This window comes from Myotis myotis, unplaced genomic scaffold, assembly GCF_014108235.1.
Source record: "Myotis myotis isolate mMyoMyo1 unplaced genomic scaffold, mMyoMyo1.p scaffold_m19_p_5, whole genome shotgun sequence".
Lineage (NCBI taxonomy): Eukaryota > Metazoa > Chordata > Mammalia > Chiroptera > Vespertilionidae > Myotis > Myotis myotis.
The window spans coordinates 15,162,722-15,181,280 of NW_023416357.1; the positions used below are offsets into that span (position 1 = coordinate 15,162,722).

The 18,559-nt window shown below is 43.9% G+C and overlaps 1 protein-coding gene and 1 pseudogene across 1 annotated transcript in view; one reads left to right on the forward strand and one right to left on the reverse strand.

The window, feature by feature from the left end:
- Positions 1 to 10,078, reverse strand: part of DNAH5 (dynein axonemal heavy chain 5) — a 192,769-nt gene extending 182,691 nt beyond the window's left edge. Inside the window, exons 1-2 of the mRNA XM_036308556.1 lie at positions 10,015 to 10,078; positions 7,832 to 7,947 (exon numbers count right to left, since the gene is read on the reverse strand). Of these exons, the coding sequence (XP_036164449.1) occupies positions 7,832 to 7,947; positions 10,015 to 10,078 (180 nt within the window). The remainder of the gene's footprint in view (positions 1 to 7,831; positions 7,948 to 10,014) is intronic.
- Positions 10,079 to 10,100: 22 nt separating this feature from the next.
- The window catches only part of LOC118655947, a 30,373-nt pseudogene continuing 21,914 nt past the window's right edge, over positions 10,101 to 18,559 (forward strand).

Genomic DNA, 18,559 nt, shown 5'->3' on the forward strand with positions numbered 1-18,559 from the left:
TTTTGGACTGAAGGGTCCCTGGTTTGATATCAGTCAAGGGTACATGCCCAGGTTGCGGGCTCCATCCCCAATAGGGGCATGCAGGAGGCAGCCGATCAATGATTCTCTCTCATCATTGATGTTTCTATCTCTCTCTCTCCCTCTCCCTTCCTCTCTGAAATCAATAAAAATATTTTTTTTAAAAAAGCTAACACAGACCAAGACTTGATATTCTAAAGAACAAATCTCAATGAAGGTCCAAGGCCATATGTTTCATAACAAAGCTCTGTGACTTTTTCTCATGACAAACCCATCCATCCAATTTTTTAACACACTGGCCCTTGCCTTTAACTCTGTAGAACCCACACCCAAGTCTACATGCTTGTGACCATAATCTGAGCATGAACTTTCCTTCTGAGCCCAGGTTCATAATCCCCAACTATAGGAGAGACCTTACCTCACCCGTGAAAAGAAGAAAAAAGCCCAAACTGGAAAAGTATTTGTGAGATAATATGAAGTCAACCAGTACTTGAGTGACTGCAGGACAAAGAAGGGTGGGTGGAGGTAGAAGAAGGTATAGGGAGACCAATGGTGAAGGGGGGTGGGGGGGGAGTGGATAAAATAAAGGAGATAAGGAAAAATAAATAAATAAAAACAAAATGGCATGGCCAAGGCTTTGACCCTGGACATCAAAATTCTGGTGAAATGAACTCTTTAATAATGATTTTTCTAATTGTACAAATGTTTAAGCTCCCTCTGCCCTTAGACAGCCTAGACCCAAGCTCACAGATCTACTCCCCACAGAATCACTGTTCAGGGAAGCATAGCAAGAAGTGGATGGAGGATGGAGCTGTCTAGTCTAGGACCCCTTGTGGCCAAGCAGGGACACCCTTTCCCCAACACTTGAGAAGGTGCCAGAGTACATGTTGCTCTGTTTGCCCTGGTTGCATTGCCAGTTATGGAACTGCTAGTCATCACTGCTTTCTGCGCTTAGGCTTAATGGTCACAAAAGCCCTATGAAGCAGACATCATTATCACCACAAGGAAATTGAGGCCATGGACCATTAACAACTTTCCTAAGAGCACACAGCTACATAAGTAGTAGGGCTGGGAATCAAGCTCTGATGTGTCTACAGGGCCAGTCTGACACATGAGGTGTCCCAGGCACCTACAAATTTTGCATCCATTCAAACTGATATTCCATAAACATTTTGTCTTTAAGTCCACTCAAGTGTTTCTAGGGTGGAGTGTGGAGAGACCTCATATACATTGCATGGGTTATAGGAGTTGTGTGGGTGGAGACTGGCGTTAACCAGCACCATTTTCTGAGTTGCACTGCTGGTATTTTAGTGCCCGGATGGACTGGTGCCCAGCTGGTTTCCAGGGGACGTGCCCAGTGTCCAGCTCTTCTGGTCTCTGCAAATGGTAGGTCCAGCCCCACCCTCAACTCCTAAAAGTGCCTGGGAGATGGGCCCCTCCCCCCCAGGGGCAGCCAGTAGCCTGGGCTCTGTGCTTCCCCCACTCCCTGCTGCCTCCTCAGAAGCAGCTTCCTTTTATCTGCATCACACTGTACATCAGGCTCTCATAGGGTATTTTGCACAGCAAAGCGTGTGGGGCAAGAAATGGGTTCTGCAGCCAAAACAAACAAACAAAATCCTTTTTTTTCAAAAAGCTTTTGAGGTGACACAATTGTCCTTGGTGCAGGTCTGATGGGAAGGAGATCTGTCTTAATGAGGGTCTGTCTGCTGCACATTTGTTTGATTTGGTGTTTTGTTCTTTTATGTATATGTATGCATGTGGCTCGTCACACACACAGTAGAGGAGAGGGGAGGATAATATAGGTAAAATCCCCACAGGAGATCACTGTAAATAACGTCAAGTCTGTGAGTTACCGCTGAAAACTCCTTATCTTACATCGCCAATGCAAATACCTCTGAGATTGATTCGCTTTGGCTCTCAATACCAATCTCAAGTCCACAGACAATTAATCACCTGGCGACCACCATGCTCCAGAGGCCAAGGGCATGGGTTTGCTCATCGCAGGCCAAGTAGCTTCCCTTGATTCCATTTTCCTCAACTGTGGGTGAAATCAGGGAAAACCCAGAAGCAGAAGAAAAAATTACGCAAAGTATATGCCCGGCTAAAAAGCCTGGTTATTGGTAAACTATGTATTTCTTTTCTTTTTTTAAAGAGGACATCCAAAGGGCCCAGGCTGGTTTAGCTCACCCACCTACCCTGTTCGCGAAGTGAACCCAATCTCCCCGTCTTCCAACAGAGAAAAGCCTCCCTCTTTGTCTTCCAGCATTTTCCTTTCAACCCACAGGGCCCGTTTCCTCCCTGGAGAGGCTGCTCCGTGATGCCCCTGCGCCCTCCAAACCTGTTCTGTAATTGGCTGGGAGAACCACAATTTAACAAAACCCAGCTCCTGAGTGTACTTTCCCTCGTGATGCCCCTGCGCCTTCCAAACCTGTTCTGTAATTGGCTGGGAGAACCACAATTTAACAAAACCCAGCTCCTGAGTGTACTTTCCCTGGTGCCTTTTCTCCCGCCCCTTTCATTCAGGTCTGCAGGTGCAGGAAGTGCTGCCCCTCCTTCCCGCACTAAGAGCACTTCAGCAGAGTGGTTTCTGGAGCGGAAAGACACCCCAGGCTGCTCATCCCCTCACAGCAGGTGCTCCAGGGAAGCCCTCCTCCACTTCACAAGAGCTGTGCTCCCCTCCATCGCAGAGAGACAGCACTTAAATGGAGCAAGTCCCGCCAGTCTGTCTGGTGTCCTGAGAGTAAGCTCTGGAATCCTGTCTATTCTTGCAGCAGTTTCAAGGCCCCTCACTCTCCCCATTTACTAACTCCCTTACCTGTCATTCTCTCCAAGCAAATCACCATCCCTCTTTACCTTTTATTGCATGAGGATTTTTCACCCAAGCCGACCCAAAACCTACTGTAGGGGTATTGCCGTCCCCACAGCCTCTTCTGCCTCTGGCATTCCATCATCCCAATCCTAACCCGGAGTGAGTTTCCTGCACGCCGGAATTCGAGACCTGATGGAGACTCAGTGGACCTTCACGTGGCCATATAGTCTATCCTCCCCAACTGTGAGATAGGATATATTCCAAATGCAGAGATAATGCTTGTAGGATTCTGAGAGCCCCTCTGGCAGCAGGGACCAAATAATTCAAGTGCTTTCACCCACGTGATAAAAAACATACAATATGTCACTCTTTACATTATACTACAGGACACAAAAGTGAAACTCCCAACTTCCCTTACTCACCACAATAAACCAGCGTGCTTAAAGCTGGCTGCTCACTAGACTCCCCTGGGTGCTTTACAATACTGATGGCTGGGACCCACCCCAAGAAACTGTGACTTCTCTTGCCCGGAGTGGGCCCTGGCATCGCACCTGCTCACAAGCTCCCCTGGGGGGCCCAGTGTGCAGCCCCTGAACTCGCTGCTCCAAGGAAATCATGGTATGAACTGATCATGACTGATTAGTGCCCCCACCTTCTCACTTGAGGTAGGAACTTCTAGAGAAAGTCCAAGAGTATACGTTTTGGATCCCTCCAACTCCAGGCCTCTTTTTCCTTTTCCTCGTTACTGGAGTTGTGCAAAAATTGACAGGAAGAACAACTTTCAGCCCCAAACTCCACGAGGCCTGGGAGTGCTCCTCCCTGCCACAGCGTGGAGCGCAGAGCCCAGCACCAGGCATCACTCAGCAGATGCTTGTGGAATGGATGAAGTCTGCACTTAGAGGCACCTTCTCTCGGGGTCCAGAGACAGCGGCGTGATTACCATATGCGGCAGGTTGGGCTCATTCAGGCTCATTCAGGCTCAAGGGTACTCGTTTGGGCCCTAACAAACAGTAGGTGTCTTCTCCTCATTCCCCAGCGGAATCTTAGAGCCACTCACTTCCTGACACTCCCAGGAAATTGCTTTGACCTTGAATATGTGAATGTGTTCCCTGGGCTCCACACGTCTGGGCTTGCTTAACAGAGGAGATTGAAACTGGTTTGGCTGTTCTGCCAGAGAAGAACAAAACTGACATCCTTCCAGCTTGCCAAGATACCTGACAGCAAAGGTTCTCACCCCCTGGGCTTCCACTGGGCACGCTGAGGAAGAAACAATGGCAGCCTCCCGCAGAGCTTCTCGGCAGGGGAAGGAGTGGGACATCCCAGGGGGCCGGCCCTCTCTCCCCTTCACAGTCTCTGCCCCAACGATAGCCACTGTTTAGGGAAACCTAGCTAACTGAAATCTGGTGAGCAACAGTATTCCTGAGCTTAAATACAGCGCAAACCATGAGCATGCACATCCCTCCGGCTTGTCTCCATTTTAAACCAGCTGCAATTAGGTGAATTTAAGTCAAGACGACTCTGAATCTTTCACGTTGTTTTTTTTTTTCTTTCCTAAAAGTCAACAAAGTCGACCAGTGAAATTATTTATCTCAGTTTAATTTCAGGAGAGGAAAAAGAACAGAACCCGTAAGTCTGAAATTCATGTCCTCAACTGTGGATGAAATCAGGGAAAACCCAGAAGCAGAAGAAAAAATTACTCAAAGTATATGCCCGGCTACCATGCCTGGTTATTGGTGAACTATGTATTTCTTTTCTTTTCTTAAAGAGGACACCCAAAGGACAAAAAGTTGGTCCTAAACAGGCTGCATCTTTGAGAAAAGCAGAAAGAAGGCAGACATCATATCTGGGCCATATTTTTCCAAATAAGTCAGTGAATATATACAGAATTATTTCAATTTTTTTCATTAAAAGCATTATTAAACAACAAAAGGAATACATGCATAGCTTTACTTTTTCAAACACATAAAGCTTACGGCACATTTGGTTGTTATTTGCATATCATTCTGCATAAAGTCAATTATTATATTACTAGAGGCCCAGTGCACGACATTCGTGCTGGGGGGTCCCTCAGCCCAGCCTGTGCCCTCTTGCAGTCAGGGACCCCTCGGGGGATGTCCACCTGCCGCCATCATTGTTGCACTCGCCAGCTGTGAGCCCAGCTTCTGGCTGAGCGGCACTCCCCCTGTGGGAACGCACTGACCACCAGGGGCAGCTCCTACATTGAGCATCTGCCCCTTAGTGGTCAGTGCACATCATAGCAACTGGTCTTTCCACCATTCAGTCTATTTGCATATTAGGGTTTTATTATATAGGATAGTAACCTAGATGTAATAAAGCATCATTACAGTAATTGTTGCAGACTCAAGGTTAAATATAGAGAGATTTTTAAGTTAAATAGCTTTGGGGATCTTTGCCACTGATTCTTTTAGGTCACCAAGTTATAATGTAATACTTTGTCATATCAGTGCACCACATAGAAAATGTAGTCATTGTTTACATAATAGACTGCAACATTAAAGTAAGTCACTTCAATGGAGTGAACATAGCTGGCATCCTAAACACATAAATGAAACCTCCAAAAAACTTTACTTTTTCCCAAAAGGTAGCTTGTGCTAAAGGAGATACTAATTCACTAATTATCCTCAAGATTCTATCATCAATTTTAATGTTTTAGCCTTGGTGGTAAAGTACAGGAAATTTTTTTAGACGTGAAAAGCTTCATTCATTCAATTTACTGCACAAGCGTAAACAAAGGTGCATTAGTGCCAGGCTCGGTGTCAAGGGGAGGGTATTTAAAAATGGAGAGAACGCCATTCCTGTCCTCCAGGAACTCACAATCTAGGGAGGGAAAGAGACGTGAAGACAAATGTCACTCCACTACAGTGATGCGACGAGGGCTCTAGCAGACAAAAAGGTGCAGTGCTGAGGACACAGGGAAGGGAACTGTTCCCTCCTCGAAGTGTCAAGGAGGCTTCTCAGAGGACAAAAAAGTAGACAATTCAATCAAACATGGGCAGAGGACATGAAGCAACATTTCTCCAAAGAAAACGTACAGATGGCCAACAGACATACAAAAAGATGCTTAGTCATCAGGGAGATGCAAATCAAGACCATAGTGACATACCACCTCACACCTGTCACAGTGGCTTTAATTGAAAAGTCAACAAACAGGATGGAGGAAAGGGGACCCTCTGCACTGTTGGTGGAACTGCAAACTGGTGCAGCCCCTATAAAAACAACATGGAGGGTCCTCAAAAAACTACAAAAAAAGATATGCCATATGACCCAGCAATTCCACCTCTGAGTATTTATCCAAAGAAAGTGAACACATGAATTCAAAAAGATACATGCACCCTCATGCTCTTTGTAGCATTATTTACAATTAGTTGTAATAGCCAAGATATGGCAGCATTATTTACAACAGCCAGTACATCTAGCCAACCTAGGTGTCCATCAATAGATGAATGCATAAAGAAGATGTGGTATACATAAACAATGGAATATTACTCAGGAATGAAAAATAATGAAATCCTGCCATTTGTGACAGCATAAATAGACCTAGAGAGTATGATACTCAGTGAAATAAATCAGAGAGAGAAAAACAAATACCGCACGATTTCACTTATATGTAGAATTTTTTAAAAAATCAAAACAAACTCATAGAAACAACTAATAAATTGATGGTTGCCAGAAGGTGGAGGGATGAGTGGAGAAGGTGATCAAGAATAGTGCAAGAACTTTGCATGGTGACAGATAGTTACTAAGTATGGTGAGTACATTGTAAGATACATAAATGTCAAGTCACTGTGTTGTACACCTAAAATTAATAAAATATTGTATACCAAATATCTATATATATAAAAGGCTAGTACACAAAGTGTCCCCTCAGGAGTTCGACCGAGAGTTCGATTGCTTGCTATGACGTGCGCTGACCACTAGGGGGTGGCGTGGAACATGGCGGGTGACCAGCGGCGGTGGTGGGGCGCTGAGGGAGCAAGGGAAGGAGGAGGTGGGGAGGTAGGGAGAACCGCGCAATGGCAGTGCGTGGGTGGCGAGGGAAGGAGGGAAGAAGGAGGTGGGGAGGCGGGGAACCTGATTGGCCCTGATTGTTAGCCAGGCCTAGGGACCCTACCTGTGCATGAATTTTGTGCACCAGGCCTCTAGTACTTTAATATTTTTTAAAAGAATGAATAAGTGCTTGCAAACAAGTTCAGGGACTTGGCTAGAAGACGCAGACTTGAGAAAGATATATCCGAATATGGGGCTCTGGGAGCAGGGGTGGGGGGTTAGAGGAGGGGATAACAGTGCTTAGAAAATGCAGAAACAGCATTGTTTCTGTCTTGTGGCGAAACAGCAGACTGCAAGCCTGGACTGAATCATATGCACTGCTGGGGATCAGTGAGCAAGCCCCGAGGAAACATGAGTTTGGTTAAGAAGGGAGTCCCAGAGAAACCTCCATTTTCTTCTGATGTTAATTGGGGGTGGAAGAGGTTCCAAATCCCTCTCTATACGTTTGCATAATAAAAAAAACTGCCGGTCTGAGCCCTGTGCTAGACTCCAAAGGCACATCCTTGCATCTCCCGCTCTGTGACCTCATTTCCACGCCTACAGAATGGGGGTGGCAGGGTATTCACAGACCCTAGAAAACGCGCAGCCTAGAATCTGACTTAACCATCTCTCATCACCTATAGAAGTTCATGGGTCTCAAAGAATGCAGTGTCCAAAGCATCCCGGGGCAAGCATCATCCCAAAAGATGCAGCATGTATTTCTGCAAGGAGTTATGGTTTAGGCGGCAACATGCAGAAAAGCCCAAGGATGCAAACCCCTTGTTTAAAATCGAAATACTAACATGTAGCCTTAGGCACGAGCCACAAATCAGTAGCCAACAATGTTTCTCACAGTTTCATCTGTGTAGAACTTTGAACTTTTTTAGATATCTTCCACACAGGCGTGAGAGAGGATAACCGAAGACACACGCAAGCATACAGACAACAGCTCCTTACCGTTAAAACGCGGGTGACGCTCTGCTTCCAGAGCTGTCTCCTACCGATCCTGAACATCACTGCGATCTGCTCGTTCTGGACGTTTCCAGAATGATCTCTTCTATCTTCTAGGAGACCTACTCAGCACCCAACAGACTTTCAAATAAAAAGTCCCCTGGAGGACCTGAAGTTCACTTTCACAACTCTAATTTGCATGTATTATTCACCAGATACACAGAATAAAAGTCAAAGCACACCTAGACGACTCAAGCATTCCTGCTACAGCCTCTCCCCTGGGGCCTCTTCTCTGTTCCAAAGACTGGTGTTGTTAGGGTGACACTGTTTATATGCTGTACAGTTTAAACATTTCTCTTAATCGTGTTTATCAACCAATCAAAGCATTTGAACCACTTGGTTGCAACCCAACTTCTTCTGATGTTCATTTAATTCTATACACTGCCCAACAATGAGCTTGGAGTCCAGAGAGATATGGGACTAATTTCTCTGAACAGTGAGAAACTTTAAACCGTCAAACTACAAATCAGAGAAGCCACGGCTTTGAATAAACTGCTCAAGGTATTCAGTCTTACTTTGTCTAAACAACTTGGCACGCACGATTTACTGCCAGCATTGTGACTAATTGTGACTAATCGTCAGATAGGCTAATTGTGACCCAAAGGAGCCATTTTCTCCCCATAAAGAACACGAAGCCTATTTCATATGCAAATAGCAAATGATGTCCATAAATTACTTGTGCTCACACAGTTGCACATACAAATAAACCAAGGTAATTTATTCTCTGTGACTGAACATCTTGATCATCCTTACTGTGAAGGCGTGATGGGAAATCGCAGCCAAGGTGATCAGAGAGCTCTAAGTACATATGATTTCTCTCATCCAGGTGAATACAAGGCAGGACATTCAAGGTTCGATTGTTGAATCCAGGATTTAGTCCTTAGAGTTCAAAGTTCAGGAACTCGAATCGAATCAAGTCATCCAACATAACCAGGAAATAGGGAAGTCATCCTGTCAATACCCTGCTAATCAATCTCACAAGAGACTGACTGGGAAGATGAGCTGCTAATTTGATATCGACACTTACTGCTCATGTGGATGCTAATTTGGTATCTGAACTTGGGAAACTCATCTGGTCAGCAGCCAACACTAGGCCATGGCCTCCATAGGTAGGGCTAATAAAGAGGCAACGTTTAGACCTAAATGTAGGAAGGCCTCACTTGACATTATCAGCAGGTTCTGCAACTTTAAACAAAACAACATATAACAAAACCAAATTTACCACAGGCTCGTTGATATAAACTGGAGTTAAGTTCCGACGACACCCCATCAACCTTATAACACAAGGTTATTCAAAAGACCTGGTATTATAAGCAAAGACCTAGAGCACAAGAAATTCTAGTTTGTTTGTGGGCTATTTTTTCAATCAGCCCCTGGGTAATGTAAGCGGCTGTTTTCTGTTCTAATGATAATGACAATGACGATGGGTATCTCCACTGGAAGCCATTCCCCTCTGTGAGGGGTTGAAAGGGCATCGGCAAGTCCTCCTGCTCAGCATCTCAGCATCAGCCCCAAGAAACCTCTATCAACACATGACCTCAGGACAGAGGTTCCAATTCATTCTATCACTGCTTACCGTTCATCAGATTTAAGTCGGTGCTTCCCTGAGGCTATTTTGGGCACCATCCTCATTTCATGAGCAGCCCTATCTCATGACAACATTATCTCTTGGGGAGGGTTACTTTCTGGAAGATTTCCACAGATGGCTGATGGCATTCATTTTGTGTTTGGCAGACGTAACCATGGCTCCCTCAAAGCTTCCCAGGAAACTGCAAAGTCTTCCATCCTCTGCGGCTGAATGTCAACCTTCTTTGGACAAAGTAGAGGCAGTAGGTGTCATAAGGGGTCCCCCTGAGGGTCCCAGACCTGAAGAAGGCTCCCTGAGAATTGTGGTAAATTAGCACCAAAAAAGCACAGCACACGCCTGAGTCCATATCTGACCACCTGCCCGCTGCATGCCTGCCTGAAATAAAACTGATTTCTGGCCATTAGAAAAGAGTTATCAAACCCTGCTCAGGAAAGACTTGGGGGGGGGGGGAGGTTCCTGCCAGTAGTTTCCACCAGGTACCAGCTTCAGCTGACAAGACTCCTCTGCCAGGGACTCAAGCTGAGGAGCTCTCCAGCCCTACCTGCTCGGACATTGCGCCTTCCAGGCTGAGAATACTGGCCAAACACAAATCTTAAGTCAGACATTATGAGAAAGCAAGAGTGGACCATGGGCATCCTGTAGGTAAGAGACTTCATCCAGAAATCCAAGTACCTCATGCAAAGTGTAAATTCCACTTTCATTCATTCATTCAGTAAATGTTTATGAGTGCCTTTTATGGGGCCAGGCACTATATATACTATATACTCAGCATAAAGCAGCTAATTAAAACACACACTTAATCAAATATTTAAAAAATTATAAGATGCATTATTTTATGTAACACTCAAAGAGAAAAAGTAAAAATGCTGCCAATTAAACTTAAATACATTGATTTTAAGATGCATCCTGAATTCACAGATTTTAAAATGTGAAAAATGTGCATCACAAAGTCAATGAAAAACCATCATTCTAGCCTTCACTGGGAGAAGATAGTAAACAACATGTAAATAAATATCTATAATAATAAAAGTATAATATGCTAATTAGACCAGACAGCCAAACAACCGTCTAGACGTCATTACGGCCGGCCTTCCAGATGAAACCGCTGTGGCGGGGGCCAAGGCAGAGGCGGTTAGGGGCAATGAGGCAGGCAGGCAGAGTGGTTAGGGGTGATCAGGCAGGTAAATGGTTAGGAGCCAATTGTTCCAGATTGTGAGAGGTTGCAGGCTGGGCTGAGGGACCCCTCTCCCATGCATGAATTTCGTGCACCAGGCCTCTAGTGTAATTATAAATAAAATATAAGTACAAATTGAGGGAAGTGCCATAAAAAAACAAAATAAGGTGCAGACTTCCCTTGGATCTGTGTTCTGAATTATTACCATTTGACGCTTATATTCCAAATTTTGAAATTTCCTGAACTCATCCCTGATTTATGGTGAGTCACCTATTTTGGGCCTTGAAGCCCTGTCTGTACAATCTATGCCATGCAGCATCATAGAAAAGTGCACGCGAGCCAGGTAGACCTGAATTTAACTCCTAGCTCTGTCTTCTAGCTGTGTGAGGTCAGAGCTTTTGTTCCCTATGTTACAAATAAAGCCACCTGCCTAACAGACTTGTGATGATTTAAATATAGAATTCCTGGATCCTCACAGGCACCTAATAAATAAAAAGTACAACTTCTTTTTAGTTGCAAAAAAGTTCTCACTACAGTTAGTGACCATATCAATGTAAGGAATAAATTCCCCCAAAATTTAACATAACCCACAAAATCTATTCTAGAGCTGTTTTGAAATTTGGCTCTAGATTTCTGAACATGTCCCAAGGAAAAGAGTGGATCCAAGTTTTATCAGTTACCATCTACATATCTTTGATAGATTTGCGTCTTTCAGCACGTCTCACTGAGGCCCAGGAGAATCAAACACATCCATCAGTTGAATGTCCTTGTAGACAGTGATACAGGGGCAGCACGTGAAGATGGAAAGTGAGTGCCGTGGATAAGAAAGGACCATATTTCATCCTTTCTGAGTTCAACATGTTTTTCACTTTTTACCACACTGACTTTGGGTGCACCTGATATTCAATGTCCCCTTATACCTGCTGTTGGTCAGCAGCAGTCATGACACAGTTGTCATTGCCAGGTTTGTGCAGACTCAGCTATCACTCCAGGAGGCAGGACAGGTCACTGTAGAACAGTGACATGTCAACAAACCACTGAACATCCATTTGAGGAAGGAATGTGTGTCCTAGTTGTTTTCTGAAAATCTTCCACTGACACCTTCTGGGAAGATCAGGAAAACACCAGCATCACACTATACAGAACGGGAGAGATTGGCTAGAAAGACAATCCCAGAAGAACCAGACCCCAAGTGTGAAGGAGTTTTAGAAACTTCTTACCCTACTCATTGCACTTATATTTGTATGGATGCACAAGGGGGGATACATATCTAATAGAGCTTTTCACTTAAAATAAAATTCAAAGAAAGCAAGGCATCCTAGTTTAATGAGCAGTTGTTTTCCTATCTTAGTGGTGAATGAAACAGTGGTGTGTCTTTTTCTCTGATGATGGCTGAGATCAGATGAAATCCAGTTTTAAGATTGCTCATGACCAGAGAAAAGCTCTTGGAAAAGGAAGGATTTAATTCAAGCCATGAAAAAGGCTAAGATTCAAACAGGGAAAAGGTAGGACAGAACCTATGGGGAAGACATCACGAGCAATGCATGGAGGTTGGAATTCAGAAGAGAGTCTGTATGATGACTAATTCTGAAAGGCATGAGGAGGCTGAACTGCAGTGTCTGCCTAAGGCAGCTGGCCTTCACAGGCTTGGAAGCCACTGGAGAACACTGACGAAAGTCTCATTTAGGAAAACTGTGCTGGTCGTTGTGTACAGGAAGCGTTGGAGGGGAGGAAGGCTGAAGTCAGCATTCTGGGCATAAAGAAACAAAGGATTCGATAGAAGGGTGGAAGCAGGGTCACTCAAGCCACCCCAAAACAAACAAGCTCAATAAAAAGAGGCAAATCCTCTCATCTCATCCCCCCTTTTGCTACCTCTAAACTCCTGCAATATAGAAACCTTGTTGAAGGAGGCAGAGGAAGGAACAGAGAGATGGAACTGGACAATTGGTAATGTTGGAGAGGACAGCTGTCCAGATGGTTCCATTTTGTCAAGCGTGGGTAAAGCGAAGAATCAGAGTAACTCACCGGAATGGGGTAATCTAGAGGAAGCACACTTTGAAGACTACATGACTAAAGAAATGCAGATAACGATTCTTTACTTTTCATATTGGTTTTCCAACTTGAAAACATGGAAATCAGTATACGCAAGACCAAAAACATCCAGTACCTTTTTCTTTATCCTGTCATAAGAAAAATTATAATAGAAAGAAAAAGCTTACGTATCATTGCATAAGTCACTGCCCATGCCAAGATCTGGTCTCTGGGATTGAAGACAGCAAGGGGCAGTGACTAATACTGAGAAAGCGCCCAGCCCACATCCACCTGCTCCCGCCCACTCCCACCAACAGACACCTGCAGCCCTGCGGTTACCCAGCACTACAGCTGCAGGACTGAGGAGCAGGGAGCCCGTTTCAGTGGGGGATCAGTGTGAGGGCTCTCTGCTGTTATCACAGTCAGGCTTGTTTTTGTTAAACAGGGAAAGAAAAAAGGAAAGGGTTCGGTTCACCAGCAAACGTAACAATTCTCACTTAACCCTGCATTCAGTTCCTCTGCTTTTTAAAATACCAAGAAATGGTAACCTCAAAAGCTTGTTCCTTTCCTATGGAAATATTTAAAGAGGAAAATGATCAAATGCCGTTCAGTATACTGTTGGGAATTATTAGTTAATCCCCTCAAGAGACATCTTCTATAACCTACAGAGAAATACTCAAGCCCCAGGCTTCTAATATCACCCATCAGAAACACATTAATCAACCAATTGAGAAACTGCATAACTTTGATATCTTAACTTTGCAAACTCCAGTTTATTATATATATATATATGCCTAAGTGACCATTACGACAGAACGACCTAAACAACCGGTCGCTATGACACACACTGACCACCAGGGGGCAGACACTCAACACAAGAGCTGCCCTCAGCCCGCAGGCCCCGATCACTGGTGGGGCCTGCCAGCCAACTTCCCGGTCCTTCCCACCCCCGCCAGCAGGTCCTGATCGTGCGATCAGGGCCAGGCTCCTAGCTGGGACAGGGAACCAGGGGTGGGTGGCAGTGGACGCGGGTGGTGAGGGAAGGAGGAGGCTGGAAGGCAGGGAACCTGATTGACCCTGATCACTGGCTAGGCCTAGGGACCCCACCCATGCACGAATTTCATGCACCAGGCCTCTATTTTTATCATAAATACAATCCCATAAAAATAACCAAGACTTACTTATAAACACTAATAGTTATCACATGCCAAGGGGTCTGGAAGGAAAATGAAATGCAACGATTTGTGAGGCAGAAAAACTTTTCATTATGAGGATGTGATCAAATACACAGAAAACCCATTCATTTGAAACCAAGCAGTAACATTGGAAAGAATGTTTTATCCCTCTTTGAAAAGCTTAAGAATAAACTTAGGGAGACATCAAAGGAAGAAGTTTCCAGCCAGAACCAAGAATTATTTGACCACCTTAGAAAGAAAGTAGTTGGCAGAAGGCCAGAGTTCAAGGGGAGGTTCAAATGCTTTGCTTTTGGTGACCTCTGACCTCCACCAAATACCACAGCAAACTCTTAGAGGTCAGGGACAGATCTGTCTGTCATATCTATATTTCTAGGTCTTTGCACTGCTCATTAAATGAATGAAGAACAGTCCCATTTATAACCTCACCCAGGAGCTAATTAGATCCTTAAACCTTAAACTACCTACAGTCACAAATGAGTTACTCTGCTACCAACAAAGCAAAATTTATATTGCCAAGGAAGAAAAAAATAACCCAATTTACTTACCTGTTGGTATTTTCTATATTTCACCTTCCTTAAAGGCCATAACAAAGCCTGCAATAAATGTCATTACCACCTATAGATTTCACAAAGCAAATCTCAAACACTACCGTTTCCTTCAACAGCAAAAATATCATTTGAGAGAGTATGCACACTCCATTACCCATGCTAGTACATAGAGAATAAATTTGTTTTATTGATAACAAAACTACATTATGTAAATGCTATACAGACCAAACGTTCTTTCAAAGCTTCTTTAAGGATGATTTCCAATGCTTATTTCTTACCAAAACTGGCATCACAGCTTTCCTGATGGAGCGGGGATGAAAGGACACCCAATTAACGTTAATATATATGTGTATTTCCTGTCATAAGTACATTTAACATTTGCTTTATAATGCAATGTCTGGTTCCTGCTTCTTAAAGAATTGGCAGCTTCCTGATTTTCCATCTACTGTTTACTTTGCCAATGAAAACAGTTAACCTCCAGGTAGATTCAAACATTCAAATGAAATGGTACAATTAATTACATAAACCAATCTTCATTGATTGAAGTAAAGGCTAAGTTGGGAACAAGCCTGTATCTGGATATAAAAGCCAGGATAAGGAAAGGATTTTGAAAAGGTAGCCCTTGTCCTGGTGGTTGAGTATTAGACAAGAAATTAATTGGAATGATTACTGTCTTTGGAGTGTTTTAACTTTCAAGTATTATATAATTAAAAATATGGGAAGGTTCCTGTATAAAAGAAACCAAAGATAGCAAAAAAAAGACCCTAGGAATCAAACCTGGTGCTATAACTCCTTTCCTAGATAGTAAGAAAATTAATTCCATACTTTAGGTGTTGATTTAGGAAGTTCTTAAGATTTTTAAGAAAAAATTTCAGTGTATCATACTAGTCTCACCAAAATCAACCACCATCATATTTATTGAGCTTCTCTGACACACCCCACACAATATTATTCAAGTATGAGATACAAAGAGTTCATAACCTAGCAAAGGAGATGAAACTACAGTTAGTCAACCAGAAGTATGAACTGCAAGCACCTATCAAGGTACATGGGAACCCAGGCTGCTATCACTCATGAGTTCATGAGTGTAAAATATGCCCTTAATATGCAATAAGATCTAAGATAAGAACTTTTCATAAAACTCAGTTTTTAAATTAGTCTAAATCACTGAAATATAGCATGCCTAAAAATTAAAGGGAAAAATTTTAAAGCTACAAAAAGTCTACTCTGTTTTCCTTTCATAATAGAATAAAATAAATGAAAACAAGTTCCTGAGGTAAGTGTTCTGAAACTCATCTAGAGCAGCCAGGAGAAAATACTTTCTGCTTTTCTAATTCCTTCCTCCCCTTTCCCAAAGTAAAGGGTTAACATTTGAATCTGTTCCAACAGAAAATTCTAGAAGGACAGTGTCTTCCTGCTCCCCATGAAACCACCCCTCACTTGTACCTGGCCACTTCCTCAGCAAGGCCCACTCCTCCTACTCTGGTTCTTCCTCTTTCTCCCTTAACCTCCCCATCTGCTTCAGCCTCCCTCCTTTCTCATCCGAAAGCCTGAAGGAGAAGCATCTCTCAACCAAATCTCTTTCACATCATCACCGATTTCCTTGTCATTCTGAGCATCCTTTTGAAACAAACTAAGATCAAACCATCAACACTAGGCTAAAGCAGACCGAGGGAGCACTACATGGTTAGTGGGAGGAAGGACGGGCCCAATTGCTTATTAAATAGTAATAACAGAGAATAGAAAAACAAAAATTGAAGAAGTTAATTCATTGAGTGATGTAGAAGAATAGGAAAAATTTGCTTTTCCTTCAAGGCACATGCCCAAATTGCAGGCTCAATCCCCAGTGTGGGGCATGCAGGAGGCAGTCAATCAATGATTCTCTCTCATCGTTGATGTTTCTATCTCTCTCTCCCTCTCCATTCCTCTCTGAAATCAATAAAAATGCATTTTTTAAAAATTGCTTTTCTTCTCCAGAAAATACACAAAGCCAGAAAACAGCAGTCTCCTAAAGAAATTGAGGCAATTATAAGTAAAAGAACTACAGTTATTCAATTTTTCTCCTTTTGGGAATTACATTTCTCTCTTCCTTCTTTCTTAAAGAAAATTAATTAAATGGAAAATATGTTTAAATCACAAAATGTTGTCTTACAGAAGATTTTCCAAGGGTTAAGCAGTCAATTTAGAGTTTATTTTTCCATAATTAGGTCTATTCAACCTTTTAGACGTCAAATCTCATTAAAACCAGTTCAAAACTCTTATTTCAATATTAAAATTGAAATTTATTCTAAAATATAGGGCAAAGGCCTAAAGGGCAGGAGCAGCCCTGGCCAAGAGTCTGCAACATTGAAGAAAGAAAAGAGCTTTAAGCCACCCCTGCCCTTCCCTACAAACCCTCCTTATGCCACTCTCTAGTATTGTATATAGTAATACATCAACAATGACATTTCTTTTTGTTAAATAACACCTCTAATATTTTCTTTATGTTCAAAGGGTTAATTTTATGTTGTGAATACTTTACTGTAATAAAAAAAAAAACCATAAGGACAGCTTCCCCCACTTTCCAGGCTCCCCTGGCTGCATCCTCCTTCCCATAACTTAGGTATCCTCTTAGCATTGGGGCCAGGCCCTTGGTTTTCGTGCTGATGTCAGTCAGGGTATCCCGACAGAGGCGGCTCTGGCCATACTGCCTCCACATGGGAAGACAACACAGAGTTTGCTGTCTTCCTCTGATGAGTAGACCCCCACCTCAGCCATCAGGCCTCACAGCCCCCCTGGGCTCAGCTGTGATCTCTATTCATTGCCCAAATTCAGTCCTTGGCTGTAAGGTCCCTTCAGCCCTTGCTGCAATGACCCCTCCTGGGAAGACCCCCCTTTAGGCTTCTTCCCAACCCCCCACCATGTGAGGACACGGGAGATCTACAGGCTCTGGGGAGGCACTAAGAGCTGCCTTGCATCCCCTCGACATCAACATGCCATACCCCCATTTCACTTTCTCCGGTCCAGTCCCAATAGTGGCTCAAAGAGAGCGCTTGTCCCCTCTGTCCTTGGCTTTCCTCTTAGCCTCCCTGAGGTTTCCATGATCTCTCCACCCCACTCCCCCACCCCACCCCCGCCAAAGCCCAGATGGGTGCAGCCTCTGGGTTCCTGAGGAACCCAGGCAGGGTCTTCACTCTTTTCAACTCATTGCCCACAAACCTGTCCCTCTCCTGATTCCACCAGCATGAAGGGCTCTCTACTCCTTCTGTGGGGTAACACCTCTATTTCTCCACCGTCTTGAAGATGTTGTTTTTCATGCCATCGTTGTTCTCATTCTATTTGTTGTCATTTCTCTTTTGTAATTAAAAGCTAGAGGCAGTGAGAGTGGTGTTAAGGGTGAGCAGGGGTGGGCAAACTTTTTGACTCGAGGGCCACAATGGGTTCTTAAACTGGACCGGAGGGCCGGAACAAAAGCATGGATGGAGTGTTTGTGTGAACTAACATAAATTCAAAGTAAACATCATTACATAAAAGGGTACGGTCTTTTTTTTTTTTTTTTTTAGTTTTATTCATTTCAAACGGGCTGGATCCGGCCCGCGGGCCGTAGTTTGCCCACGGCTGGTGTAGGGAGAAGTCACTGTTAGACAAACTCTGATCCTCCTATTAGTGTCTCTTTTCCTGGTCTGTGCCCTAGTTCCGTGGTCAGCAAACTGCGGCTCACGAGCCACATGCAGCTCTTTGGCCCCTTGAGTGTGGCTCTTCCTAAGCCTTAGGAGTACCCTAATTAAGTTAATAACAATGTACCTACTTATATAGTTTGTTTAAAAAATTTGGCTCTCAAAAGAAATTTCAATCGTTGTACTGTTGATATTTGGCTCTGTTGACTAATGAGTTTGCCAACCACTGGCCTAAACCAGTGGTCAGCAGTGGTCAGCAAACCGCGGCTCGCGAGCCACATGCAACTCTTTGGCCCCTTGAGTGTGGCTCTTCCACAAAATACCACGTGCGGGCGCGCACGTACAATGCGATTGAAACTTCGTGGCCCATGCGCAGAAGTTGGTATTTTGTGGAAGAGCCACACTCAAGGGGCCAAAGAGCCGCATGTGGCTCGCGAGCCGCAGTTTGCCGACCACTGGCCTAGACTGAAGGGGGAGATTT